The sequence below is a fragment of the Haliotis cracherodii genome, unplaced genomic scaffold, assembly GCF_022045235.1.
Source record: "Haliotis cracherodii isolate W230 unplaced genomic scaffold, xgHalCrac1.p SCAF_4, whole genome shotgun sequence".
NCBI classification, from domain to species: domain Eukaryota; kingdom Metazoa; phylum Mollusca; class Gastropoda; order Lepetellida; family Haliotidae; genus Haliotis; species Haliotis cracherodii.
In genome coordinates, this window is record NW_027266297.1 from 48,419,279 (window position 1) to 48,443,047 (window position 23,769).

General features: G+C 40.4%; 2 protein-coding genes across 3 annotated transcripts in view; one reads left to right on the forward strand and one right to left on the reverse strand.

Annotated features, from left to right (window-relative positions):
* Window positions 1–23,769, forward strand: part of LOC139478586 (IQ motif and ankyrin repeat domain-containing protein 1-like) — a 325,873-nt gene that overhangs the window by 81,070 nt on the left and 221,034 nt on the right. The gene's annotated exons all lie outside the window — the stretch shown is intronic.
* Window positions 18,792–19,754, reverse strand: LOC139480363 (uncharacterized). The gene has a single exon (XM_071263424.1). The coding sequence runs from the start codon at window positions 19,752–19,754 to the stop codon at window positions 18,792–18,794; it is 963 nt and encodes a 320-aa protein (XP_071119525.1).

The window sequence follows — 23,769 nt, forward strand, 5'->3', positions numbered from 1 at the left end:
ACTAGATGTAAATTTTAAGATGTTTGCATATATTGTCTTCAGAAAATGTTTATAAATTAAGTCCAGGTGAGTTCAAAGCTGGTAAACAACAACAAAGATATTTTGAAATCGCGTCAGTCATGACGCAGTCATTTATTTCTGGACGTATTTTTCCTTAATTAAGAGTCATATACGCAAGAATTCTGCGTCAGGGGAAACCCTGGTTTTTCTTTTGACTGCACCCCTACATATGACACAGATTATATGTACTAAGTTCGAGATGAATCCACTGAATAGTTTAAGAGAAATTGCGCGGACAAAGTTTTTGGATGGATGTTAGGAAAATTAATATAAACAATTTTTTTCTTTTGACTGCTCCCGTCCATATGACACAGATTATATATACTAAGTTTGAGATGAATCCACTGAAAATTTTAAGAGAAATCACGTGGACAAAGTTTTCGGACGGATGTTAGGGTTTGAAAAATTCATAAAAAAATGGAAAATTAATGAAAACTATTTTTTTCTTTTGACTGCACCCCTCCATATGACACAGCTTATATGTACTAAGTTTGAGATGAATCCACTGAATAGTTTAAGAGAAATCGTGCGGACAAAGTTTTCGGACGGATGGATGGACGTAATCTTGGTATAACTATATACCCCGACATTTTGTCGGTATAATAAAATTACTTGTGCACAGAGGACGATAGATGTTCCAAGTATGTGTCTCTATCAGAAGACAACTTTTTTGAAGAAAAATGTCTGAGAGGCATGAGGCAACTTAAAAGTAGGTTGACCTCATCAAAACTCCCTAAGCTAAGATCAGTCCAAGGAAGAGGAAGACATCTAAATCGAATTGTAACAAATCTAAGTCTCCCTCTTTGATGATGCTCCACCTGAGATGTTGCTGTAGAGGTACTTAAGATGCTGCTTCATGGTAATTACACTTCCTTGGTCGAGTTACAAGAATCTTGTTATAAACCAAGGTGATGAATATATTGGAAATGGGAGACAGATTGACTCTCCTTTCAATAAAGCATTGAGCATAGTGCACGCATGACTGTGTGTTACCTGATCGACTAACTTTAGATGAGGACTTTTAGAAACTAGATGAATTTCCTTCCATGCTACCATACCATTGCCTTGGAATAGGGTATGTGATGTGTAAACTCAAATAATCTACATGTCATTGATATCAGAGCATATTATGCCACCACTGGAAGAATCATCTGTTGGGATTCCTGGAGATGCACCGGGATATCCATACATACTGACCAGGTTGGTTTGTTGTACGGATTTTTTAATCAAAATGTGATCAGATTTACTTAGCATCCAGATGTGGACCATCCATCAAATAGCAGTCAACATCTTTCTCAAGTGGAAACAAGGGCTGTTACAAAGCAGTCAGTCATTTCTCAAACTATTGCAGCACCCCAACTGTTTTATGGCACTATCATTCTCATTGTGCCGGTTTCATCAGCTCGGACTTAGTTTCAGAGATTGTTTCCGTTGCCCCTTTAAGAACCTCTCCGACAACCAGAACGTGAAAATCTCCTCCAGATCAGACATCACATATGACAGCCGACATGCTCTCCATCTTCACCCTTGGTAATTATTGCGGAAAATGCAACACTTAAGCTTTTCCATATTGACTGCAGAAGCAGTTGTTATTCAATCATGAAGACCATCTTTGTTGGCCATCTACGACAACAGATGGAACAAGTTCTGCCTGTGGCGCAGGCAACGAAGATTGGATGTAGGACCCGTCACTATAATAACTTTTTACTTTATTTATCTCCATCCGAATGGCACTTTCCATCACCGCATGATTGAAGGATACCGTTCTGCCCTAATATCAGTGCTATGACATGATAGGTCATCAATTGGAGATCTTATCTTTAACCGGATCAGGAGATTTTTCTTATCAGAGGAAAGTTCACACCTCTTCCCAAAATGGAATATCTCAGTTGCTTTGTCTGCTCTCTTGGAAGATCCATTTGAACCATTTGCATCTGCCATATTATAGCAAATGACTAAGAAAACAGCATTCCTTTTGGCAATGCTCTCAACTTCTTGGGTTTCACACAGCCAAGGATTGAAGTTTCATTACTATCATGACCTTTCCATAGTTTGTGGCAAAGAACTAATTTAGAGCTCTTGGATGTTTAGGGGTTTGACAAAACACAATTCTTGCTCTTAGCAAAGATATTGGATTCGGGCTCTCCGATTCTATCTAGCAGCAACACAACTGTATTAAAGAGCCAGGAAACATCTTTTTGATAAAGACAGTGTTTGCATTGTGTTCAAAAATAATGGGGTCCCCTGGGACGCGATAGCCGCGAGCGCAGTAGGTGTGAAGCTATCTAGGGGCTTGGGGGGCATGCCCCCCCAAGAAATTTTGATAAACGTGGACCTGAAATGGTGAACTTTAGGCCATTCTGAACATAAATAAGTGTGTGGTTAAAATCTTTAAGTGTCTACATATTATACACAATTTGAAAGGCCTAATCCTACTGTTTATACATATTTATGTTCATCACATTATTTAAATAAAGCATTTACAACTTAAGTAAGTTGTAAATAAAAACAAATGTAAGCTAACACATTCAAACGACCAGATTGAGGACCAAGGAAGGGAAAATTTGACGATATTTGTCAAATATAAACAAACATAAAATCCACTTACCTATTTCATTTTTATTTTCATTGTTTACCTGATCGGAAAAGTATTTTATAAATAATTGTAAATAGTATCCCTCATAACCAATTCCTCGATACCAGCGGCTGTTAGTAACATGAAGAAATATGTCCGTTTTCGAAGCTTCGTATTAGAAAGTTTATTTTTTCATCTACACTAACCTCACCCAGTCTTTTTGGAGCTGTAACAGGCTTTCTTGACGATATCTGCTACGAGGGTGGTGATTGGTCAAAGTAGAGTACATGACCTAAGGCTGTCAATCAAATTACAGCAATGGCACATGTGTAATGAAAGATTTTGACGAAAGTTTTTTGTTATTCTGAACGTTTCAAGCAGGAAACTCGCGATCTATATTGGAAACATCATATCTGAGCCAAGAAATCGAGGCGACGAAAGCCGAGATGTCATTTGATTTACATTACATGCAATCACACGAAAAGATTGAAATAATGGCCAGTGTACCGGCCTATGGTGTTGAAAGAGCAAAGCAAACTTTCTTGAAAGCTATTTTTCTTTTGACAAAGTTTCGGCAATGCCATTTGGACCATAGTCCTTGACATTGACAAAATACTGTTAACACGGTCTGCGATTGGCTTACGTTTCTATTTCCGTTTTGTAAACCTATCAGCGATGCCATTACGGACACGACATGGAAGAGAAACGTCATCGGATACCTCTCAGTTTCCCGCATTCACACCGACATCTGGCTAGCACCGGAACCCAGCAAACATTGGATACACATTGTCACATGGGTTTTGGGAGCAAGAGAAACACGAAACAAAACAACAATAAGCATAACAATGCGTGAAGTGAACTTTTTTCAAAAATGAAAAAACGCGAAAAGGGATGCGTGAAGGTTGTTTTTTTGGCATCCTATTTTTTTTCAGTGCTTATTTTTGTATATGGGATGCCGTAAACGCAAACACTGAAAGATATACCCAAAGCGACACTCATGGGTTGGCACACAGAACAAACAACAGCATTTTGGGGGTACTTTTGATGCACTTGAAATCAGACCACTGTCTACCAGTCTTGTGGCATGGAAAACAATGTCAGTTGGGCATGTGACTTGGTACTACACACTGCAACAGCCTCGAAAGACAAGTTAACCTTTTGTACCATATGGTCTACTAGGATTAGGACAGGTCACAGGTTAACGACTGGAGGTCACATTCAGAAGCCAGTAGAAGAGACCTCAAGGGCTGGAAGGTCAGGTGGTATCCAAAACGTCTAGATTGATTGATGACATCACAAATTGTGAATTGGATTGCAAATATGACTTTTTTCAATGAAAGTTAGTCACATATTTGCATAAGTCCTTAGCATTATTTTGAAAACAGGCTTTTTGCAGTGATGTCAGATCCTACTTATCCCTTTGGTATTGTTTGGCAGTGATGTAATAAGAGGTTTCATATTCTTAGGAACAATCAAACAATAAGTAACATTGTTAATCATTCCAAGAAAACTTCCTTTATCACGTCATCAGAAATAACACCGATTTCCCCAATTGTCTGCATCTTGGTGAGGATGTTGGAAAGAAGTGAGGTTTTCCCACCTGGCACATGCGTAAGAGGCTTGGGAAGGGAGATACTTTTAGTGTTACCACTGATTATGGATAAATTGACAGTAAAGAGGAATTCTGTGAAACATGAAGATCTTATTGTGTGATGACAGCCAAATACAGGATTTATAGCAATGATGTAGTAGAGGTAGTATTCTTTGAAGTATTAACTTCTAACTCTTGTTTGATGTCTCTTTCTGTCCAGTTTGATTATAAGTGATTGTGATCATAGGTGAAAAAGGATAGTATAGTTTTATGCATCACAGTAGAATGACACACACACACACACAGTTGGAAAGTCAACTCAAGCTCAGACATGATGAATAACTACCCTTACCTCCATTAAAGCAGAAGTTGTATAAAACACATGATGCTCCACTTCCAGATCATCATAATGTCACGTTACCTGCTTCACAGATTAAGGTTCTTTCCTGGGTATCCAGATGTTCATTGGACATTGGCGCTTATATCAACTGGTTTGTCTCCAGACACATCATTCCACCATTACAGACATCCATTGAAGGCATAACCGGAGACTCCTATGACTATTAGGACAGATCAAGTCATACTCATCCACATCAGTAGTATAGACAATGACAGTTCTGGCTCACTTCCACTGGAGCCAGATATATATACCTATACCTAGACGGAATTTTTTATACAAAAATGATGATGCGATTCAACGATCATCATGCTTCGTATTAAAAGAAACATCAATATTAATTAATAATGGATAAAATTTACTATAGCCTACAAAGATATTGGAAAGGTATAGGAGCAATACAAAAATTAGCCACCACGGCTAAGGTATCTAAAGATGTGGCCAAGGATTGGCTAAAGAAACAAGTGATGTCGCAAATATACTTACCGGCACCACGTTATATCCCAAGGAAGGAGTTTGATATTTTTACAACGAATGAAGTTCATCAGGCTGACCTCTTGTTTCTTCCACATGATAAGGTAAGACGCAAAACGTATAAATACGCTTTAACCGTAGTGGATGTGGCTAGTCGATACAAGGAGGCTGAACCATTAACCTCGAAAGATTCAACAGAAATAGCTAATGCACTGAGCCGCATATATATAAACGCGGATCACTAAAATGGCCTAAGCTATTTCAAATTGATCCTGGTCGCGAGTTTATGGGATCAGTAACTGAACTGTTAACAAAGCACGATGTCGAAATCAGGCGCAGTGAAAAAGAGGCCCGCCGTAGTCAAGCTATCGTGGAAAGATTTTACAGGACATTAGCGGAATGCTGTTGTATCAGCGCTGAATAATGAAGTAATGAGATTAATCGGGAAGAAACCATCTGATGCGATTGAAATGAAATCTGTGACTTCCGAATCTTCAGCACCGAGGAGAGGCAAAGAACATAAACTTCCGGATAGAGTAAGTGTAAGATATTTATACCAACCCGTCGAACTAGAAGGAGGCCAATGCCGTGCAACCGATCCAATTTGGTCCCTTAAGATATATAACATTAGTCGGTTGGCTATGAAAGAAGGAGAGCCTATTCTTTATTATTTTAAAGTGGGACAGGGCAGGGGATTTGTATGAGAAGAGTTGCTCATAGTTCCCAACGATACAGTATTACCACCATAACCATAAGCAAAGGTAGTTATACCATCCTTATCAATCCATCTCTTTGTATCTAAGGGGGATAATGATGTCTTGTTCATTCTTAATCCATATATCCTGTGATTGACACTTCTTAATGTGTTCATCTTGTGTTTGAATGTTCTACCATTGAATAATGCTTCTTTATACTGTTCATGTTTGATATGCTTTTTTACTACATACTTCTTAAGACCCTCAGCTTTTCTTATCTCTCCATTATCAGACTTCTTTATAGAATGCATCTTAGGTTTTAATCCGACATACTCCGCTATAGGGGTCCCAGTTCATTCATTCTTCATCTTACCTAACACCTTTTTATTTACTACGCTGTGCAGTGGATTATCTTTTTTGGTAATCGCTCGTGTCGTACATATCTATTTTTTCTGCCATATCTTTATACACATCCTCGGTTTGTATTTCCATCAACAAAGAATCTGTGTCGGTATATATACACCTCACACCTATCACCGTACTGCTTCTTAAGTTTGTTGTAATAAAAGTCATACATTAAGTGTTTTGACAAGTCAAGAATACTCATACCAAAGTACGCCGGTCTACTGAATTTTATATTACTTTTCTGCATATGTAGTGCGGCTAAGTCGTTATCAAATATCTTGCTTCTGTTAAACGCCGGAATGGTTATAAGTTTCCTGAGTCTTTCTTCCTCGTTAGATCTTACTAATTTAACATCAACATGCTTCCTTAGATTCTCCACAGTTTTACCAAATACTGAGTTATTCATGAACTTTTATAGATTCTTTTCAAAATCGCTGGTAGCCATCTTTCTTAAATCTGTGTTCAGCCTTATACAGGGCTCCATCCAAAGGCTTTGATCAAACTTTAGAACTCTGTGTATTTTCTTTAGTTTCATACCTAACGATAGATATAACTGGAGATTTCTGTAGTGAACTATATATTTTGTATTTTGTCTTATCCATCAAATTTGGTACTAGTTTTTCTATGTTAGCTAACCTAGTATTGCCCATCAAGGAGTGTTGATATTCCGACATCCAATCTTTTTTAACCATTAATTTTTCGGGTGCTAGCGGATAACTGTTATGGTCTTTGTGCAACTCTGTTGGATATTCCAAGTCAACTTCTAGTATGTACCCTTTATTGGAATCTGTAGGGACATCATTCACATCGATCCACTCAAAACCACCCGTGGGTAAAGGTTGACTCATAGCCCATCCGTACAAATTGTTGGGGTTGAGATATAATATGTGTGTGCTGGGTTTACTCAGATCATATCCTTCCACTAATTTATTACATGTATTAGCCTTAGAATAGTACTATGCCGGATCCAGTCTGTATTGTTTTAAACACGTCTTTCTAAATATCTCGAATATGTCTGCGAGTAACAGTACATCGGTTTTTAAGTACAGATTGTGATAATCACCTAAATTCTTACAACCTAATTTATCCCACACCGTCAGAGCATGTTCATAATCGACATCTGTTATTTTAGATCCTGTTAAGTTACTATAGAATGATCCAAGTGACGGTAATTTAGTTTCCTTGAATCTAGACCTTTTCTCAGGAACAAATGACGAGTTAACCGATCAGTATATTGATTTGTTATTGCAAAGTCATCGGAATTGTTCGCATTAGCTAAATTGTCCAGGGAAGATAACAGAAACTGTACGGAGTCTATGAATCTAAGTCCATTACTTTGTTTTTTTCTGGCTTTCCCATCCTTCTCCGTATGATGTATAGTTTTAGTCAACAAGAATTAGATATATTTTTCCATATTGTTAGGAATGAACGTTAAACCACCGTTGGTCTTTGAGATAGCTTGTATGATGAGATGAGAATCATATCCTCTAAGGTTATGAAACACAACGGGGAAGGGTATTGTTTTAGAATTCATTTTTAGTTTCAAGTTACACTCGTTATGCGCGGCTCCCCGATAATTACCCGTGACGTGACAATGATCTCTTACGGAATCCCCATTGGGTGGTTTATTCTAAACATGACAAATCGTTGACTTCTTATAGGAGTGCCAATCCTCCCTCGTCATACACATGGGTTTCTTAAACGATAAATTTTCCCTGATTATTCTCTCTTTGTTTTGTAGATATTCTAGGAACTTTCCCGCTGCATCGGGGCCTCTTTAAATCACGGGCTGGTTTGTTTTCCCATCATACCTTACAACTATATGTCCAAACCCACAAGGAATATGTTTTTGAGTTTGGTATGTCAAACTACATTCAGTCTTGTGTTTGGTATTTTCTATAGGTTTGATAAGTGCTTCGAAGTCAGCTTAAATTATATACGATACTGGCATTTGATTACAATAATGTTCAAATTTTAATATATTTTTTACTTATCCTGCATTACTCCTTAATGCATATTACTGCTTGTTCTTGACAGAAAAAAGAGCTGTGTGAAGGTCTTTGCTTGAAGAAGTTGTTCCAACTAGCTGAGAGGCCAATCCTATCATGCAGCTCCCACGTGACCAAAGGAATCACGGATCCTCACATTACTCTTGTCACTTGCTGAGAGAAGACCTGTTTTTGATCTGTAGCATAAAGTTGTTCAAACCCTTACGTGTTTTGCTTCTTGAGTTAATGTTCATTGTGCTTGTGTTGTGCACACGGTTTGTATCTTGTGAAACATTGTGTGTTTTAACACGTGCATAACTTTTGTACACCTGCTGGCGTTTTCTTGAGAAAGAAAACTATGGTAAACCCAGGTGTCTTGTTGTTTCAAGTAGCCATCTTGAATATTTTACGTGGGCAGTTATTAACTGGCTTGCGTTCTATATTCTTCTTGCTTTGTACCCCACCATTGGCGTACCCTCGCGAGTAATTTGTCTTCATTTTGTATGTTGTCTTACCCACCCCCTGTGCCTTAATTGTACATCTAAATGTCCCCAGGGTCATAGATGTACAGACTGTCTCCGCCTTCCCCCATAGCTTTCAGACGGTAGCTCCGTATTTCCAGGAAACGGAGAACGCAACAGGCCAGGAAAACACTGGCGCCAGATGTCTGACTCATTCGAGTATTCACCCACAACCAGATCGGCTATCTCGGACGACAACTCCCCAACCTCCATTATTACCTTGATGTTGGGCCCTTTGGTCTCAGTCTCTACCCAGAGCTCCTTGACGACTACAACTGACGATCTTAATGGCGTCTACCCAACAGGCACCCCGCCTACGGCCCAGACACCTATGATGGATGTCCCTCTCCTCTAGTACCATATTTTCTTGAGTATAGTGCACACTTTTTTCCCGAAAAAACACAGCTGTGTAGAAGGGGGTGTACATTATACACGAATTATGAGTTTGGATGTTTTTTTCCCCCATGGAAAGACACTACGGTGAGGACGAAACACCGGAAATACCATGTCAACAAATCCATACCGAAGTACGCAAAATAATCATGTAATTACATTGTCTGGCTATAAAAAGTGTTCTTTGTATATCTGGACTTTTGTTTGTAACCTATTTCATTAATTGTATTCAAAATTCCTTATAATATTGTTTTTATTAATTTCGGCGAAATCGTGTGTGAAGCGATTGGAAGATCGCACAAATCACCATTATTAACAACAACCACGGTCAGAATACCGCTATTGACGCCTTGAAACGAACTTTAGTTGACAGAGAATGGATACATATATCATAAATGACATACTTTGACTCGTTAAAAGTCATATTTGTTTTTGTTTGACGATTTTAAGTCAACATGAAATTCTCGTGATCACGTGCGCGTGGGCCTTGACGGTGACTGGTCAGACTGGTTCCATGTAAAAAATAATACCCGGGAATAGCGATCAGCTGCTTCGCTTAGGGTTATTATTATTTTAAATGTTTAGTAAAGGCTGCATATAATTAAGAAAATAATGGAATATATTATTCCTGATAAAAAGAAATAGTTACAGATACAATTGTTGCATTAAAAATCCTATAAAGTTATATCATTGGGTGTGTCTTGACCGAATCACCGGTCGATTCCAAGAAAACGTGTGTACAGCTGATTGCTGTTTCCGGCTAAGTTTACGAGAAAATACTCAAGGTTATCTTAATCCCTAGATATAAAACAATGCCTAGCAGAACAATAAATACTATTTAAACGGTAAATAAACATGTCTGGTGATTTTTTATCTCAAATTTCGAATTTGTACTGACGAAGTTTCTCAGCACCCGTTCGTTTGCCGAACTTCGCTGAAAGGGTACGGTGTAAATCTTTTCTGCGCATAATATTCAAATTTCTTTTTTTCCAAAATATTGAACCGGCTAGAGGGGGGTGCGCATTATACATGGGTGCGCACTATACTCAAGAAAATACGGTACGTCCTGTACTTGTGAGGCATGCAACAGACGCCGATGCCTATTGCCCCAGCGCCTATACTGACACCTCTACAAGTGCCGTCCACAGCGCCTCTACAGACGCCTCTACAGACGCCTCTACTACCGCCTATACAGATAGCGCCTATCCTTAAACAGCGCTGATACAGACGCCAGCGCCTTGTCGGATGCCTATACAGACGCCAGCGCCTCGTCGGACACCTATTCAGACGCCAGTTCCTCGTCAGATGCCTATACAGACGCCAGCGCCTCATCAGATGCCTATACAGACGCCAGCGCCTCGTCGGACACCTATTCAGATGCCAGCGCCTCGTCAGATGCCTATACAGACGCCAGTGCCTCGTCGGACGCCTATACAGACGCCTTTACAAAAGCGTCATCTACAGCGTCCATAAAGGCGTCTATCCTAGCATCTCTGGTTGCGCCTATCATAGCGCCTCTCCCAAGTGCGCCTCTACAGACGCACACACATGACAACCGCACACAGACGATTAGCCATTCCACGATGTCCTTGTGGTTACCTGCTCTCATTCTACAGGCCTATGAGATCATCAGCTCCCCAGGGCGAACTACCTACGGAGACCAGAGTGGTCACTGGACACTTGATTGGCGTCCATACAACGGCGCTCCAACATGGACACTTGATTGGCGTCCATACAACGGCGCTCTAACACTTCCCAAGGTCCAGGAAGCGCCTAACCTCGAGGTGACGGTTCTGTGGAAAACTCTCCTCCCAATTTTCCTTGTCTGTCAACATTGGTTGAACGTTTCCTTAGAGAAAGCGAACGGACTTTCAAAGATCTCCCTACCCACGGCATCTGGTAGATATTATCTACTCCACAGTTGATGATCACAACCCCATGACCAATTCGGTATTCAACAGAATCGTCATATGCTCCCAGGTACCCAACTGGGTCATCGTTCACAACACCAGACCAGTTGTCACTCTTATCATGGGGATCAACTGGCCACTCCAAGGGAGCTAAAACCGACCGCAGGGACTTCCAGTGAATAGCCAGACAAGCACGACTGGGAATTATACCCCCAGCTGTCCTTATTCAGGATGACCACCTTAGGCTGCTGTGATCCCGGACCCAGGCACAGGATGTATTCATCAGCTAGATATCGAGGACGCCTATCGACATGTTCCTATACATCCCGACGACCGGGTCCTTTACCAATGGGCAGTTCCCCCATTTGGATTTTCTTCAGCACCGTGGCTACTCCCACAGAGTGGAAACTTCACCCAGATGCCTATGCTCTTGTTTGTCGAGACCACAGTCTCCCCAACATAGACCTATTCGCCACCAGCCAGAACTACGAGATCCCTGATCTTAACATCTCCGGGGCAGGATCCACTGGCTTTGGCAGTCGACACTTTCAGTGTCCCCTGGAAAGGACTAAAAGCGTACACTTTTCCGCCACCTGTAATCCTTCCCAAAGTTGTACAGAAGATCAGATTGACACGGAACCTCGATCTGACTTTAGCCGCGCCATGGTGTCCAGCGAGGGCTGGGTTTGTCGACCCCATAGAGCTGTCCAACGTCAACCCACTGCCACACCCAGTTTGGCCAAATCTGCTGATCCACCCTCACAGCAGACAGCCACACCCAGGACCAGACAGGTTATGTCTTCACGTCTGGTCCATTTACAGAGAGCACTGAACACCAAAGGCTACTTGGCCAGAGCGGCTAGGGCCATCACGATGGCACATCGCAAAACCAACAGGAGCCTCTATGATGACAAGTGGCAATCCTTCAAGAACTTTTGCAGGGGCAAGCACCTAGACCCCACATCTGCATCGCCTCAATTCCTGGTTGAGTTCAAGCTCCATCTGCGTCACAAGTGTAAGCTCAAGGGCAGTACCATCATGACCTACCTTGTGGCGCTCAACTCTGTCCTGGCAGTTCCGGAAGATCGGCGCATGACGTAAATCCCGGAACAGGCTCTGCTCCGCTAATTCAGACTGGAAGACCAAAAGGCGAAATCTCATACACCAGCTTTGGGCTTGAATGTCATTCACACCTGACTGAGAGATGCGCCCTTCCAGCCACTCAAAGCGACGTCACCCTACAATCGGATGAGAAAATGGTCTTCCTACTGGCGCTCGCCACAGCAGCCCGTGTCAGTGAGCTACACGCCTTGGAGATGTCGTATTGGAGGATGTGCTAGGCACGCACAGCTTGGTCCGTTAGTAGTGCCCAACAGGCTCCTCTACTTTCTTTCAACCTCCACTGGCGTAAGCCCTGGACTTGAAGGTTCATGCCCCACTTGCATACGGCTCGGTACTCCAGTCTCGACCTAACCGAGAGTTATTGTCAGGCTGCGCAGTACCAGGACACAACGCATACCTGACTCTTCCCTTCCATGTAATGGTCATCCAGGCTGACCATACAGCTGAAGACAGGCTGAGGGAAATGGAGTTTCCCGTACATGAAGTGGTCACCTGATGCCAACCACACAGCCGAGGACGGGCTGAGGGAATTGGAGGTTCTCATCTATGGAGTGGTCACCCAAAGCTGACCACACAGCCAAGGATTGGCTAGACAACAGAGTCTGGAAATAACAGGTGAAAGTCCACATCTGAAGGTATGCCTGCCTCCGGTTCCGTCCGATAAAGATGCATTAAAGAGTAATGCAGGATAAGTAAAAATTCTAGTAAAATCCTAGATATTTTTTATATTTGTATACTTATCCTGCATTACTGTGTCAAAAAGGACCCACCCATCACAGATCTACCTCCCCATGATGCCTTCCGATGTCCGGACTCCAGAGTAATGTGAGGATCCGTGACGTCACTTCCTTTGGTCACTAGGCAGCTGCGTGATAGGGTTGGCCTCTCAGCTAGTTGGAACAACTTCTTCAAGCAAAGACCTTCACACAGCTCTTTTCTCTGTCAAGAACAAGCAGTAATATGTATTAAGGAGTAATGCAGGATAAGTATACAAATATAAAAAATATCTAGGATTTTACTAGATTTTTTCCCTCTTTAGGCATGTCAATCCTGATAGCATGCCCAACACCTCTGCAGTCTTCTTTATGCGCTTCTAATAGATCCTGTCTGCTGTACCCATGCACGCATGTTTTGTTTGATCATGTAATAGCCTGTTTATACTCTTTATCCATGTATAATGATATTTACCATCTTTTTCGATTAGAAATGAATTGATTCTGGGAATATGTTCTGGGGCGGAGTTTATCCTATGTACAACAATTCCTTTAGAAACAATTATTTTGCTTTTCCACCTTATCAATTTTAGAGATTGGTGTAGGTTCGTCTATACCATCAAAGTTGAGTCTGTCGTTTTGGGGATAGCTCGAAGGTCTGTCCGGATCTTTGTCTGTGGGGAACAATGCAGATCTCATCGTAATTCTTAAACAGCCATCGCCTTCATTTTTTACATTAACTGTAGCTTTTTTCTTTTTATAATACGGGGGTAAATCTGTATAAGATCCCGCTTTGAAAGGCATATAATTTGCTATATCTAAATATAAACTATCTAATTTATCCACACCCCAACCCGAACCTCTATTAAATTTCTTGTATCCGTTGAATTGATGCATCTAATGATGCGCTTATAGTATCAGATTCGGTTATAACTTCTTGATTGCTTCGAAAATAAGGTTCAGTATATTTGGCATCTTTTTTACTCAATGACATTTTAACAGTTATCTGGTATTTTATGCTATTTAAATCATCTAACTCCTCATTAATTTTGCTTGATACGATGGGCTTAACATCATAAACATCCATGCTGGAATTAATATCCATCTTCCAACCTCTTGGATATTTACCCACAGCGTCTTTGTGTACAAATCTTAACTCAACGGGTTGATTATTTTTATCATCTGGTTGATTTTTATCAACATCATCTGGTTGATTTTTATCAACATTCAGTAAAGCCATCAGTTCAGCTTTTCTCATTCGAGAATCACCTCTAAGCCCACTTTTTTTCGCTCAAGCTTTGAGTTCTCTAACAGTCTGGGGTTTGTTGTGTTCCAAACAAAGTAAATCAGTCAATTGAGCTTTTCTCATTCGAGAATAACCATCTAGACCGTGTTGTTTTACCAAAGCCTTCAACTCTCTGACAAAAACCATTATGGTTTAATGGTATATACAAAATGAGTCAAATGTCTAAATGGTTGTATTTCCATATATCTAAACACGTATTCTCCCCAACCCATTCCTCTCATTGATGTAATCTCTCTTCCTAGCGTAAATAATCTGTTTCCTGACCCTATCAGCACCGTCTTTCTTACATAAACAATAACGACCTTTGACTCCTATCTCACATACAGATAGGAATTTATCAATTTTTTTGGTGGTATAATATAAGCCCTGAGTCTTTCTCTATGTTTATCTGTATGTTGATCAGGCTCATCTTTGAGCATTTGTTCGATAAGTTCATCGCATTCCAATATGTAATACCTAAGGATATATTTAAGTCTAACATAATGAAACCGCTAATGTTCAATTTATCATATTTTTTCTGTATTTTTGCTGTATTTTGCTATTTTTGCTATAATTTTGCTCAGTTGTTGCTTTTTTGCTATACTTTTGCTAAGCAATTGCATAAGCAGCTGGTTGATCGGTTTTTAATACAAGTTTACGGTGCTTCGTTTCCACTAACAGTTTTCTGACTTTATCTCGTTCGAGCTTGTTATAAATAACATCATTTTCGCATAGACATTTCTCAAATGAATCTCGGTCTTTGCAATGAAACAAGGCAACCCATTTGGTCTGCTCTCTAAGATCTTTCAGGACAGAGTTGTATTTTTGAGTAAGTACCCAAACGCTATGCTCCATATGCCGTCTGGAGAATGCTAAATATGAAAGCATATCTTTCTTTTTGGTAAGTTTTTTACTCGCACTGCAGTAGTCTATTATGAAAAGGGTTGATTCGCCTTTGTATTTTTCGTGACACTCTTGTAAATAGTCTTGTAAACGATCGCCCGGATCAACTTTGTACATTTTCAACAACCCGTTTGCCTGCAGATGATAGGGTAGTGTGGTTCTTTAGGTAAGAGATTATTAATAGATCACTTGCATGAATCTTCCATTCTGTATATTAAGTTGCGCGTCCATAATCACGTACAAATATATGTTTAATTTTCCAGCTGCTTCCTGACGCTTCGTTATCTTTATAGTTACACCCTCACTGGCATTTTCTATTCTCCACCCATTACCGTGTAGTTGGTCATCGTCTGTGGTTCGCATGTCAAGCCATAGCGCATATTTTATGGTAAGGAATTCAGCCATCGTTACATCCCCGAGAGACCGATCTTTCACGACCGCGTTAACTTCTGGGCTTCGATTTATAGAAGGGAGTTTTTTAATCTCATCCCACTGTTGATATGCTCGCATGCCTTGACTATATAGTTGATTAGGCACGCCCTCGATAGTCAATTCTACTTTTGTAATCTTGGGGTAGTAGAACCCCTCGGTATCTCTTTGAAATGCTTCAGAGGGGTCCTCGAACAACATTAACTCTTTCAACATCAGGCAACAAGAAGTGTTTACTGCTGGGACACCGAGTTCCCAGAGACTCTTGTGTAATAGATGAAGCCAACATTTATCAAAGAAAATATCTGCTTGTAAAATATATTTGCTACTACATGTTATACACCATTTGAAAGGTCTGATCTTATGGTTTATAAATATGAAAGTTATGTTTTTCACATTATCTAAAATAATGCATTTACAACTTAATATACGTTTAATAACGTTGTTAACATACAGATTAAGGACCAAGGAAGCGAAAACTTTATGATTTTCAGCAAATAAAAGATTTCATAAAACCCACTTACCTATTTCTGTTTTATTTTCATTGTTTACGTAATTGGAAAATCATTTTAAAAAGAATTATAAATAGTTTCTCTCATCTCATGAAATGTGATAGATTTAATAAATGAATGATATTACAGGTAGGTCCATAAAAATATATACTATTTTGACGTGACTACGGTTTGGCCGGTTAACCGGCCTACGGTGTCTGGGGACTTGATGCTTCTTGGCCGGAAAACCGGCCTACGGTGTTGAAAGAGTTAAAATACCCTTCAACCATCTAGCGGGGACGATTAGATTAATATTCCACGTCGAATCTCTTTTGGTCCTGGTGATCTTTTGGTGTCAAAACACGTGATCGTTCAAAATGGCTAAACTTCCAGTATACTGGTTACGAATTTGTCTGGCTAATTCAGGATCTGTTATCATATCATACTCCAGTGAGATATTAAGAATAGAATAGCATGTAACAATAGTATACATCGCTGTCGTCAATACTCAAAACTTCATTACCGCTAATTTTAATCGCAAATTTCTGCACAATCGCACAACCTATGCTCTGAACGAGCTCTCTGCTGGCGTCGGCAGAATTGAAACTAATTGTAAATGATAGTCATGTAGTTCCCGGAACTAACACATTATGTGCGCCGAGATAAGGAAAGCAAACCAGAAGTTTTTTATTCTGATCAATTGTACTCAGGTTATTAGTTATAGTTACAGAGTGACGAATTGCTTTGACCCCTTATGGATCCCGAAGACTTTGTTGTGGGTTTAACTTGCGTCCATATTGCGAAGACAATGTTATGTTGAAATTATGTAACCTTATACATAATATAAAAAGGGATGATTTTAATCTAGATAACCTAACTGATACTAGTACAATCGAAGAGGGTACTGATGAAACCAGCTTTACGAATATTAATGATGAACTTTTTAAACCAGCCGTTAATGATTATTACGATGCCTTAAAAGAAGCTCCAACTGGACGTGACTATTCAAAGTTTATGATAGATAGAAAAAGAATATTGCAACTGCGTGGCTCTCCGGATATTGATCTTATGAATTTTCGTACTCGTAAGCCCCTAGCCTTGTAAACATGGCATCAACACTGTTCGTAATGAATTAGGTTTTGTAGACTACTCAAGAGAAAATTTGTCTGCAAAGACTACTATGTTCTTCAGACTGTGCATACTGAACTCAGAAGACGAAAGATCGGCCCGCCTCGAAGCGGCTTCGAGTAATAGAGAGGCATTTCGTTCACAAATCAGTCAAATTCGAGAAACTATCGATCAAGTCCTCAATGATGATACTACACTGGTCTATAAAATTAAAACATTGTTCAGAGAACAGGGGATAACCATTGCCAGTATTTTAACCGCATTGGGATTTATTATATCGACTTTGACTCTCACGTTAACCGGTGGCAGCGGACCTCCCACACCTCCTAGTGATAAAAAAGGTGTAAAAGAGTGGATAAAATAGCATTTAAAGGCATTAGGAGAAGCACTGGGAAAGCTCGCTGAGAAAGCTGCATCTGCACTCCCCGGTATAATAGGGAGTATTGTTTCCTGGCTCTTGAATTTATTAGCAAAGACCACCACTTGGCTTAGTCAAAACTTGTGGGGGTTGATCGTAGCAATTGCTGGGCTGTTGTACTTCTCCGTTATAGACTATTTATCCAAATCATGAGTAAACCAGCAGCACTCCATACACTTCATACACTTATGAACGTCAATTTCGCGGTCATGTGACCGACCTCTCGTCCAATGGAAAAGCCGTATATCGTGTAAACTTCAAATGAAAAAATTATTCATTATTGAAGTCTTGTTTGGGGATGCATCGGTAGATGCCTTCGAGATATTTCCAGGTCTATCAATTAAATGGCATAAAAAACACGAGCGTCAATGTTGCAGTATTATTTATATGGGAGTATCACCCGTTGCAACCCTTGAGGGGGTCCAAATTAATAAAGGTGAAAGCATTTCTCTTACTAAGATATTTATGTCGCATAATATACGTTTAATAAGGTTGATGTATACTCTCAAAACATTGAATAAAGACCAATTAAAGACTATTATATGATATGATAATATACATTATGAGTTTATATCTGGTGCTCGATGAAGCATCTGAAAAGATTGATACTGTTAATGGATTTCGATTACATCATTAAACTCCATCATCCAATCCTTGGTTGATATGCTAGTAGCACACGGACAAAGTAATTGTCTTAAACGACAAACAACAAGAAACCCAGCGCTAGTGCCATATGGGCTGGAAAAGGAAAACAAACGATTCCTCTTGGGGGCAAAGGTCATTTAATAATGACAAATGTTTAATCGAAACATAAAACCTCCGGGTGGGAGGGTGGGTAACAAACAGACTGAGAAAAATCACCTGCACAACGTGTAGTTTGCAAGTTACGTTTGGCGCCTGTGACGTGTCCCTTGCAACAATAAAAAACAAATACCGCTTACAGCATAATCAGCCACTGACAGTCTGGATTGTCTCCCCTTGACTGTTAAATAAATGGACAGTAAATCAGATGCCATGGCATTGCCGTTTAAATTAAAATAAACTAAGGTTTATTTCTCACTTAAACTCCATCATCCAATCCTTGGTTGATATGCTAGTAGCACACGGACAAAGTAATTGTCTTAAACGACAAACAACAAGAAACCCAGCGCTAGTGCCATATGGGCTGGAAAAGGAAAACAAACGATTCCTCTTGGGGGCAAAGGTCATTTAATAATGACAAATGTTTAATCGAAACATAAAACCTCCAAACCCCCCAAGAGGAATAACCTGGTGAAAGTTCTGTGGTTTGACTTAGTTCACTATCCCTGCACTGAGAGATTGAGCAAGTTTCTCATGCATTGCATCATACACTGTAACATAGCGCTCATATGCATTGGAGCGCCAATCACCACGTAGCTTTATAAGCAAGGGTGGAATGCCAATGTCAAATGCATAGGAACATCCGCCTCTGCGGAAGGAGTGACCGCTGTATGCACCAGAATCATAACCACATTTGTCCAGATAATATTTCAATGTTTTAACAAAACTTTTGTAAGTTAAACTCTTGAGGACTCCACTTCTGTCCACATATGAAAACAAAGGTGCATTTGAATGTTGAAGTTCTTCACTATATTGTGAAAGCAAATGTTCAAGTGCTTTAACAGGACAAAGCACAGAGTCGGGTACCCTAGCCAGCGGTAACTTTAACACTCGCTGACCAAACTGTATAGTTTTTGTGTGTCTGACAGTAATCATGGCACTATCTTTGTCAGGGGAAATCTTGGCATCGTGCAGACTCAAGTAGGTCTGCTTTCTTGAACCACTGCCTCTAGTTTCAGGGAGCATGGTAGATTTCCTCAAGAAACAGAAAAACGCAATGATGCAGGCTGCCCAAAAAGCTACCAGGAATGGTTCTGACATGTCCATATGACTGTGCATCCGCCTTAGTATATCTGGTGTTATAGGAAGTTTTTGTTTCGTTGGTGTACCTTTTAGTCTTAAGATACCTTTGTGCAGGGCCTTTTGTTCCCATGTCTCCAAGGGGTTTGGTAACCCCACCTCAAGATGAAGCAGGCGAATGATATTCATATATCCTGGAATACTAGTTGCTGAAAGGGATCTTGTTAGGAACACTCTGTAAAGCAGTACTGTCATGCGGTCGGCTGGAACTGGTGTCCTACTAAAGTACAGACAGAATCTCAGATATGCAGTTTTCATTGAGGAATATGTGCGCTTAGTAGTTTCGGCATATGTTGCCCGTCGAAACTGCTGCATCTCGCTATATAGGTGTCGCCACTGTTGAGCCACTTGCCCTGTAGATAGGACAAAGTTAGTTTGGATACGTGTGAGGATGCTGGCACTAGAATATACTTCCTGTAACAAGTTTCACAACACAACCAATAGAACGGAATAAACTGTATTGATTTATAAAGAAATGTAACATTGTGCAACCTGCTCAGAGAGTCAGCTGCAAGGTTATCTTTGCCTGGGATATATCTGGCTGAAAATTTAAAGTTATACACAGCAGAAAACCAGAATATCTTGCGCAGCCAACGCATGGCTAATCGGTCACGACTAGTACCTTTGTTAAGGGTATGCATAGTATAAGTATTGTCTGTGTAGACAATGATATGTTTGTCTGTCCAGGTTACACACCAGCGTTTGACTGCTAAATACACAGTGAACAACTATTTCACATTGATGTGTAAATGTTCAACAAATGGGAAGTCTGTATGCCAATTATAATAGACCCAGTCAGGGCCGAAACATGCTGCGCCACCATCACTGCAGGCATCCGTGGAGAACTTTGCTGCGGGCACCGGTTCATTTTCAATAAATTTCACAGTACCATTAAAACATTCACAAAATTCATGCCACCACTTGATATCAGCCTTTGCGCATACATTCAGCCTGGTATGGTGATTGGGTTTTTTAAGGGTATTACATAAGTCAATTAATCTGCGCATAAATGTGCGCCCTCCATGAACTACCTGTGCTGCCCAATTCAATTTACCTACAATTTCCTGAAGTTGACGCTTTGTTGCTTTCTTTTTCGTCATCCACTTCCCTAATATGTGCTTCAAGTCAAGCAATTTATCCGCAGGTAAGGATAAGGTACAGGTAGTAGAGTCAATCTCTATCCCTAGGAAAGTCAGTTTCTGAGTAGGTTCAACCGTTTTGCTTTCATTTATAGCAAAACCTAGATCGGTCAATAATCTTGTCAATGTCCTGAAGGCTTTCCAACACTCAGAGTTTGTTTTTGCAATGCATAGAAAATCATCAAGGTCTACAACTACCACAAAACCTCTGCGCCTTAACATTCTACGAACAGATGACGACAAACGGCTAAATATCTCAGGGCTCTTGGAAGCTCCAAATGGGAGCTTTGTGTCAATCATGTAGACTGGAAGTCTTGAGTTTTTGAACTGCCACAGCAGGCCGGTAGCTTCATAGCAGTCAGGATGTAACGGCACCACACGGTAAGCATTTTTCAGATCCAGTTTTGCCATGTATCCACCCCTCGGCAGAAGTTTGATTGCTTCGTCAATGGTTTGATATTTAAAAGATTGTGTCGTTGCATAATCATTGAGGCTGAGATCACATGGTCTAGAGCAATCATGAATTAAGCGTACCTTCCCAGTGCCTTTTGGTATTGCTCCCAAGCTACTAACAAGCTTTGGTTTTCTGTCTACAATAACATAATTGCCTCGGCTGATTTCCTCTGAAATTTGGTCTTCAACAACTGTTCGTACAGACTCATCTGTGGCAGACTTGTAGTTTTTACAAAGAACATCACTAATTGTTACATTTTTTTCAATAATCCAGAAACCATTTTTGATCCCATCAATCAAAAACTCACAATCACTGTCCTCTTCTAATTCCCTTTCCCACACGTTAGTACAATTCCCTATTGGGCTGGAGACTTTATTGTTTATAGGTACGAAACCGTGGTGGGATATCCTGGTGTTCAAACTGGGGATGCCTTTGCTTGCAGCCTGGTACTATACATGTGTGTGCATACTTGCAGTTTGGGAACTTACAACCCGAGGGGTGCTGGTAATTAATGCAAATGGATCTGCCTGACTCATCTGTTGGACGATTGTCACTCTGAGAGCTGGAATGGGCATTCTGAGATGAGTTTGCTTTTTGGGGTTGGAATGTTCTCTTTTCTAAAAAGTAGAATAGGTCATGGAACGATATTTCACTCCAGCCGCACTGGGTCTGTGCTTGTCTCAATCTGTGTGCGTTGTCAAGAAGCATAACTGAAGGGATAGTATATGTTTGACAGAGATCCCCAATTTGAGCTGAGTATTCCAGATAGTCCTTAATTTCATCAATACCTGCTTTCCTGTGGTCGATCAATTTTGACAAAATACGGACATTGGCTGAAACCCACTGTGATAATGGCACATGTTCTGGAAGGGGTTTCCCCCTCGACGACCTTAGATACAGCTGTGCTGACCCATCACCTACTATAGGCGTCTCTTCGCTGGTCATTGATCACCTGGGCTTAGATACAAAGTCAGGAATTAGAAGTGGTTTCTCACCTCGTCCCTGTAGTGAAGCATTTCCGGGTTGTCCCATGTCTAACGATGTGGTGTGGTCTAGGAAGTCTTTGAGGTGTACATCCGACAAGCTGTTTACAAGGTCACTCAACTGTTTGTCACGCGCAAGTGTTTTTGTTGTGACAGGCGATGGCAGCGACTGTACTGGTTGCGGCGATTTCAACTGTTTTATTGCTTGAATTAGGATGTTCCGCTGACCTACGGACAATCTTAGTTCAGTAATGTCATCTAGTGACATCAAGCACAACGCAACTGGACTATCAATGTCTTCGTCATTCAAAATTTGTGCGGTCTTACTGTTCAGATGGCTGTCACTGCACCATTGTCGAAAGTCGAACTGACTTGGCTGTTCGTTTCCTTCGCCTTTTTTATTCACAGACATTCTTCTTTGAGTGAATTTAAACAAACAGACTGAGAAAAATCACCTGCACAACGTGTAGTTTGCAAGTTACGTTTGGCGCCTGTGACGTGTCCCTTGCAACAATAAAAAACAAATACCGCTTACAGCATAATCAGCCACTGACAGTCTGGATTGTCTCCCCTTGACTGTTAAATAAATGGACAGTAAATCCGATGCCATGGCATTGCCGTTTAAATTAAAATAAACTAAGGTTTATTTCTCACTTAAACTCCATCATCCAATCCTTGGTTGATATGCTAGTAGCACACGGACAAAGTAATTGTCTTAAACGACAAACAACAAGAAACCCAGCGCTAGTGCCATATGGGCTGGAAAAGGAAAACAAACGATTCCTCTTGGGGGCAAAGGTCATTTAATAATGACAAATGTTTAATCGAAACATAAAACCTCCGGGTGGGAGGGTGGGTAACAAACAGACTGAGAAAAATCACCTGCACAACGTGTAGTTTGCAAGTTACGTTTGGCGCCTGTGACGTGTCCCTTGCAACAATAAAAAACAAATACCGCTTACAGCATAATCAGCCACTGACAGTCTGGATTGTCTCCCCTTGACTGTTAAATAAATGGACAGTAAATCAGATGCCATGGCATTGCCGTTTAAATTAAAATAAACTAAGGTTTATTTCTCACAATAAGCGACATAGAGAAGGAGAGGGAGTTTAGACTTGGATTGTATAAAAAGTATCGCAGAGCTGTGAATGTTTTTGATGGAGTTGACACTGCGCTTGTCACAGCTCGCATGGGACTTGATGTAGCCGGTGTTGGTTTATTATCAACTATAATCGCCGCGCCTATCGTACTTGGTATGAAAGTAGCAGCTGGAGTCTCAGGACTGGTAGGAATAGCGATAAAATCTATTTCTCGTAAGTTGCAAAAGAAAGCATTAAAACATGATAATATTCGGATACTCACTGAAGCAAAGTTGAACAGCATTGAGGATCATATTTCAACAGCGCTGGCTGATTGTAAGATATCCGAGGAGGAATTTCATTTAGTGTTGTCAGAACTAACCAAATACAACACAATGAAGCAGGAGATTCGATCAAATTCTCATAAGACCAGTAGTATTAACGAAGACGAGAAAAAAAAGTTCATAGAGCAGGGGAGGCAACAAGCGCGTCAATTATTCCGGCCAAAACCAAGGAGCTGGTTGGAGATTAAAAATAGATTGTTTACTATCGTTGGATCACATTTAAACGAATGCTTACATTAGTAAAAATGTTGAAGGCTAAAGTAAATTTTACCCATTATCAATTAATATTGATGATTCTTTTAATACAAATCATGACGATTCAGTTGTATA

Bases quoted from the DNA above. Each gene is read 5' to 3' on its own strand.
- LOC139480363 (XM_071263424.1), bottom strand. From the start codon at position 19,754: ATGCAGCAGTTTCGACGGGCAACATATGCCGAAACTACTAAGCGCACA.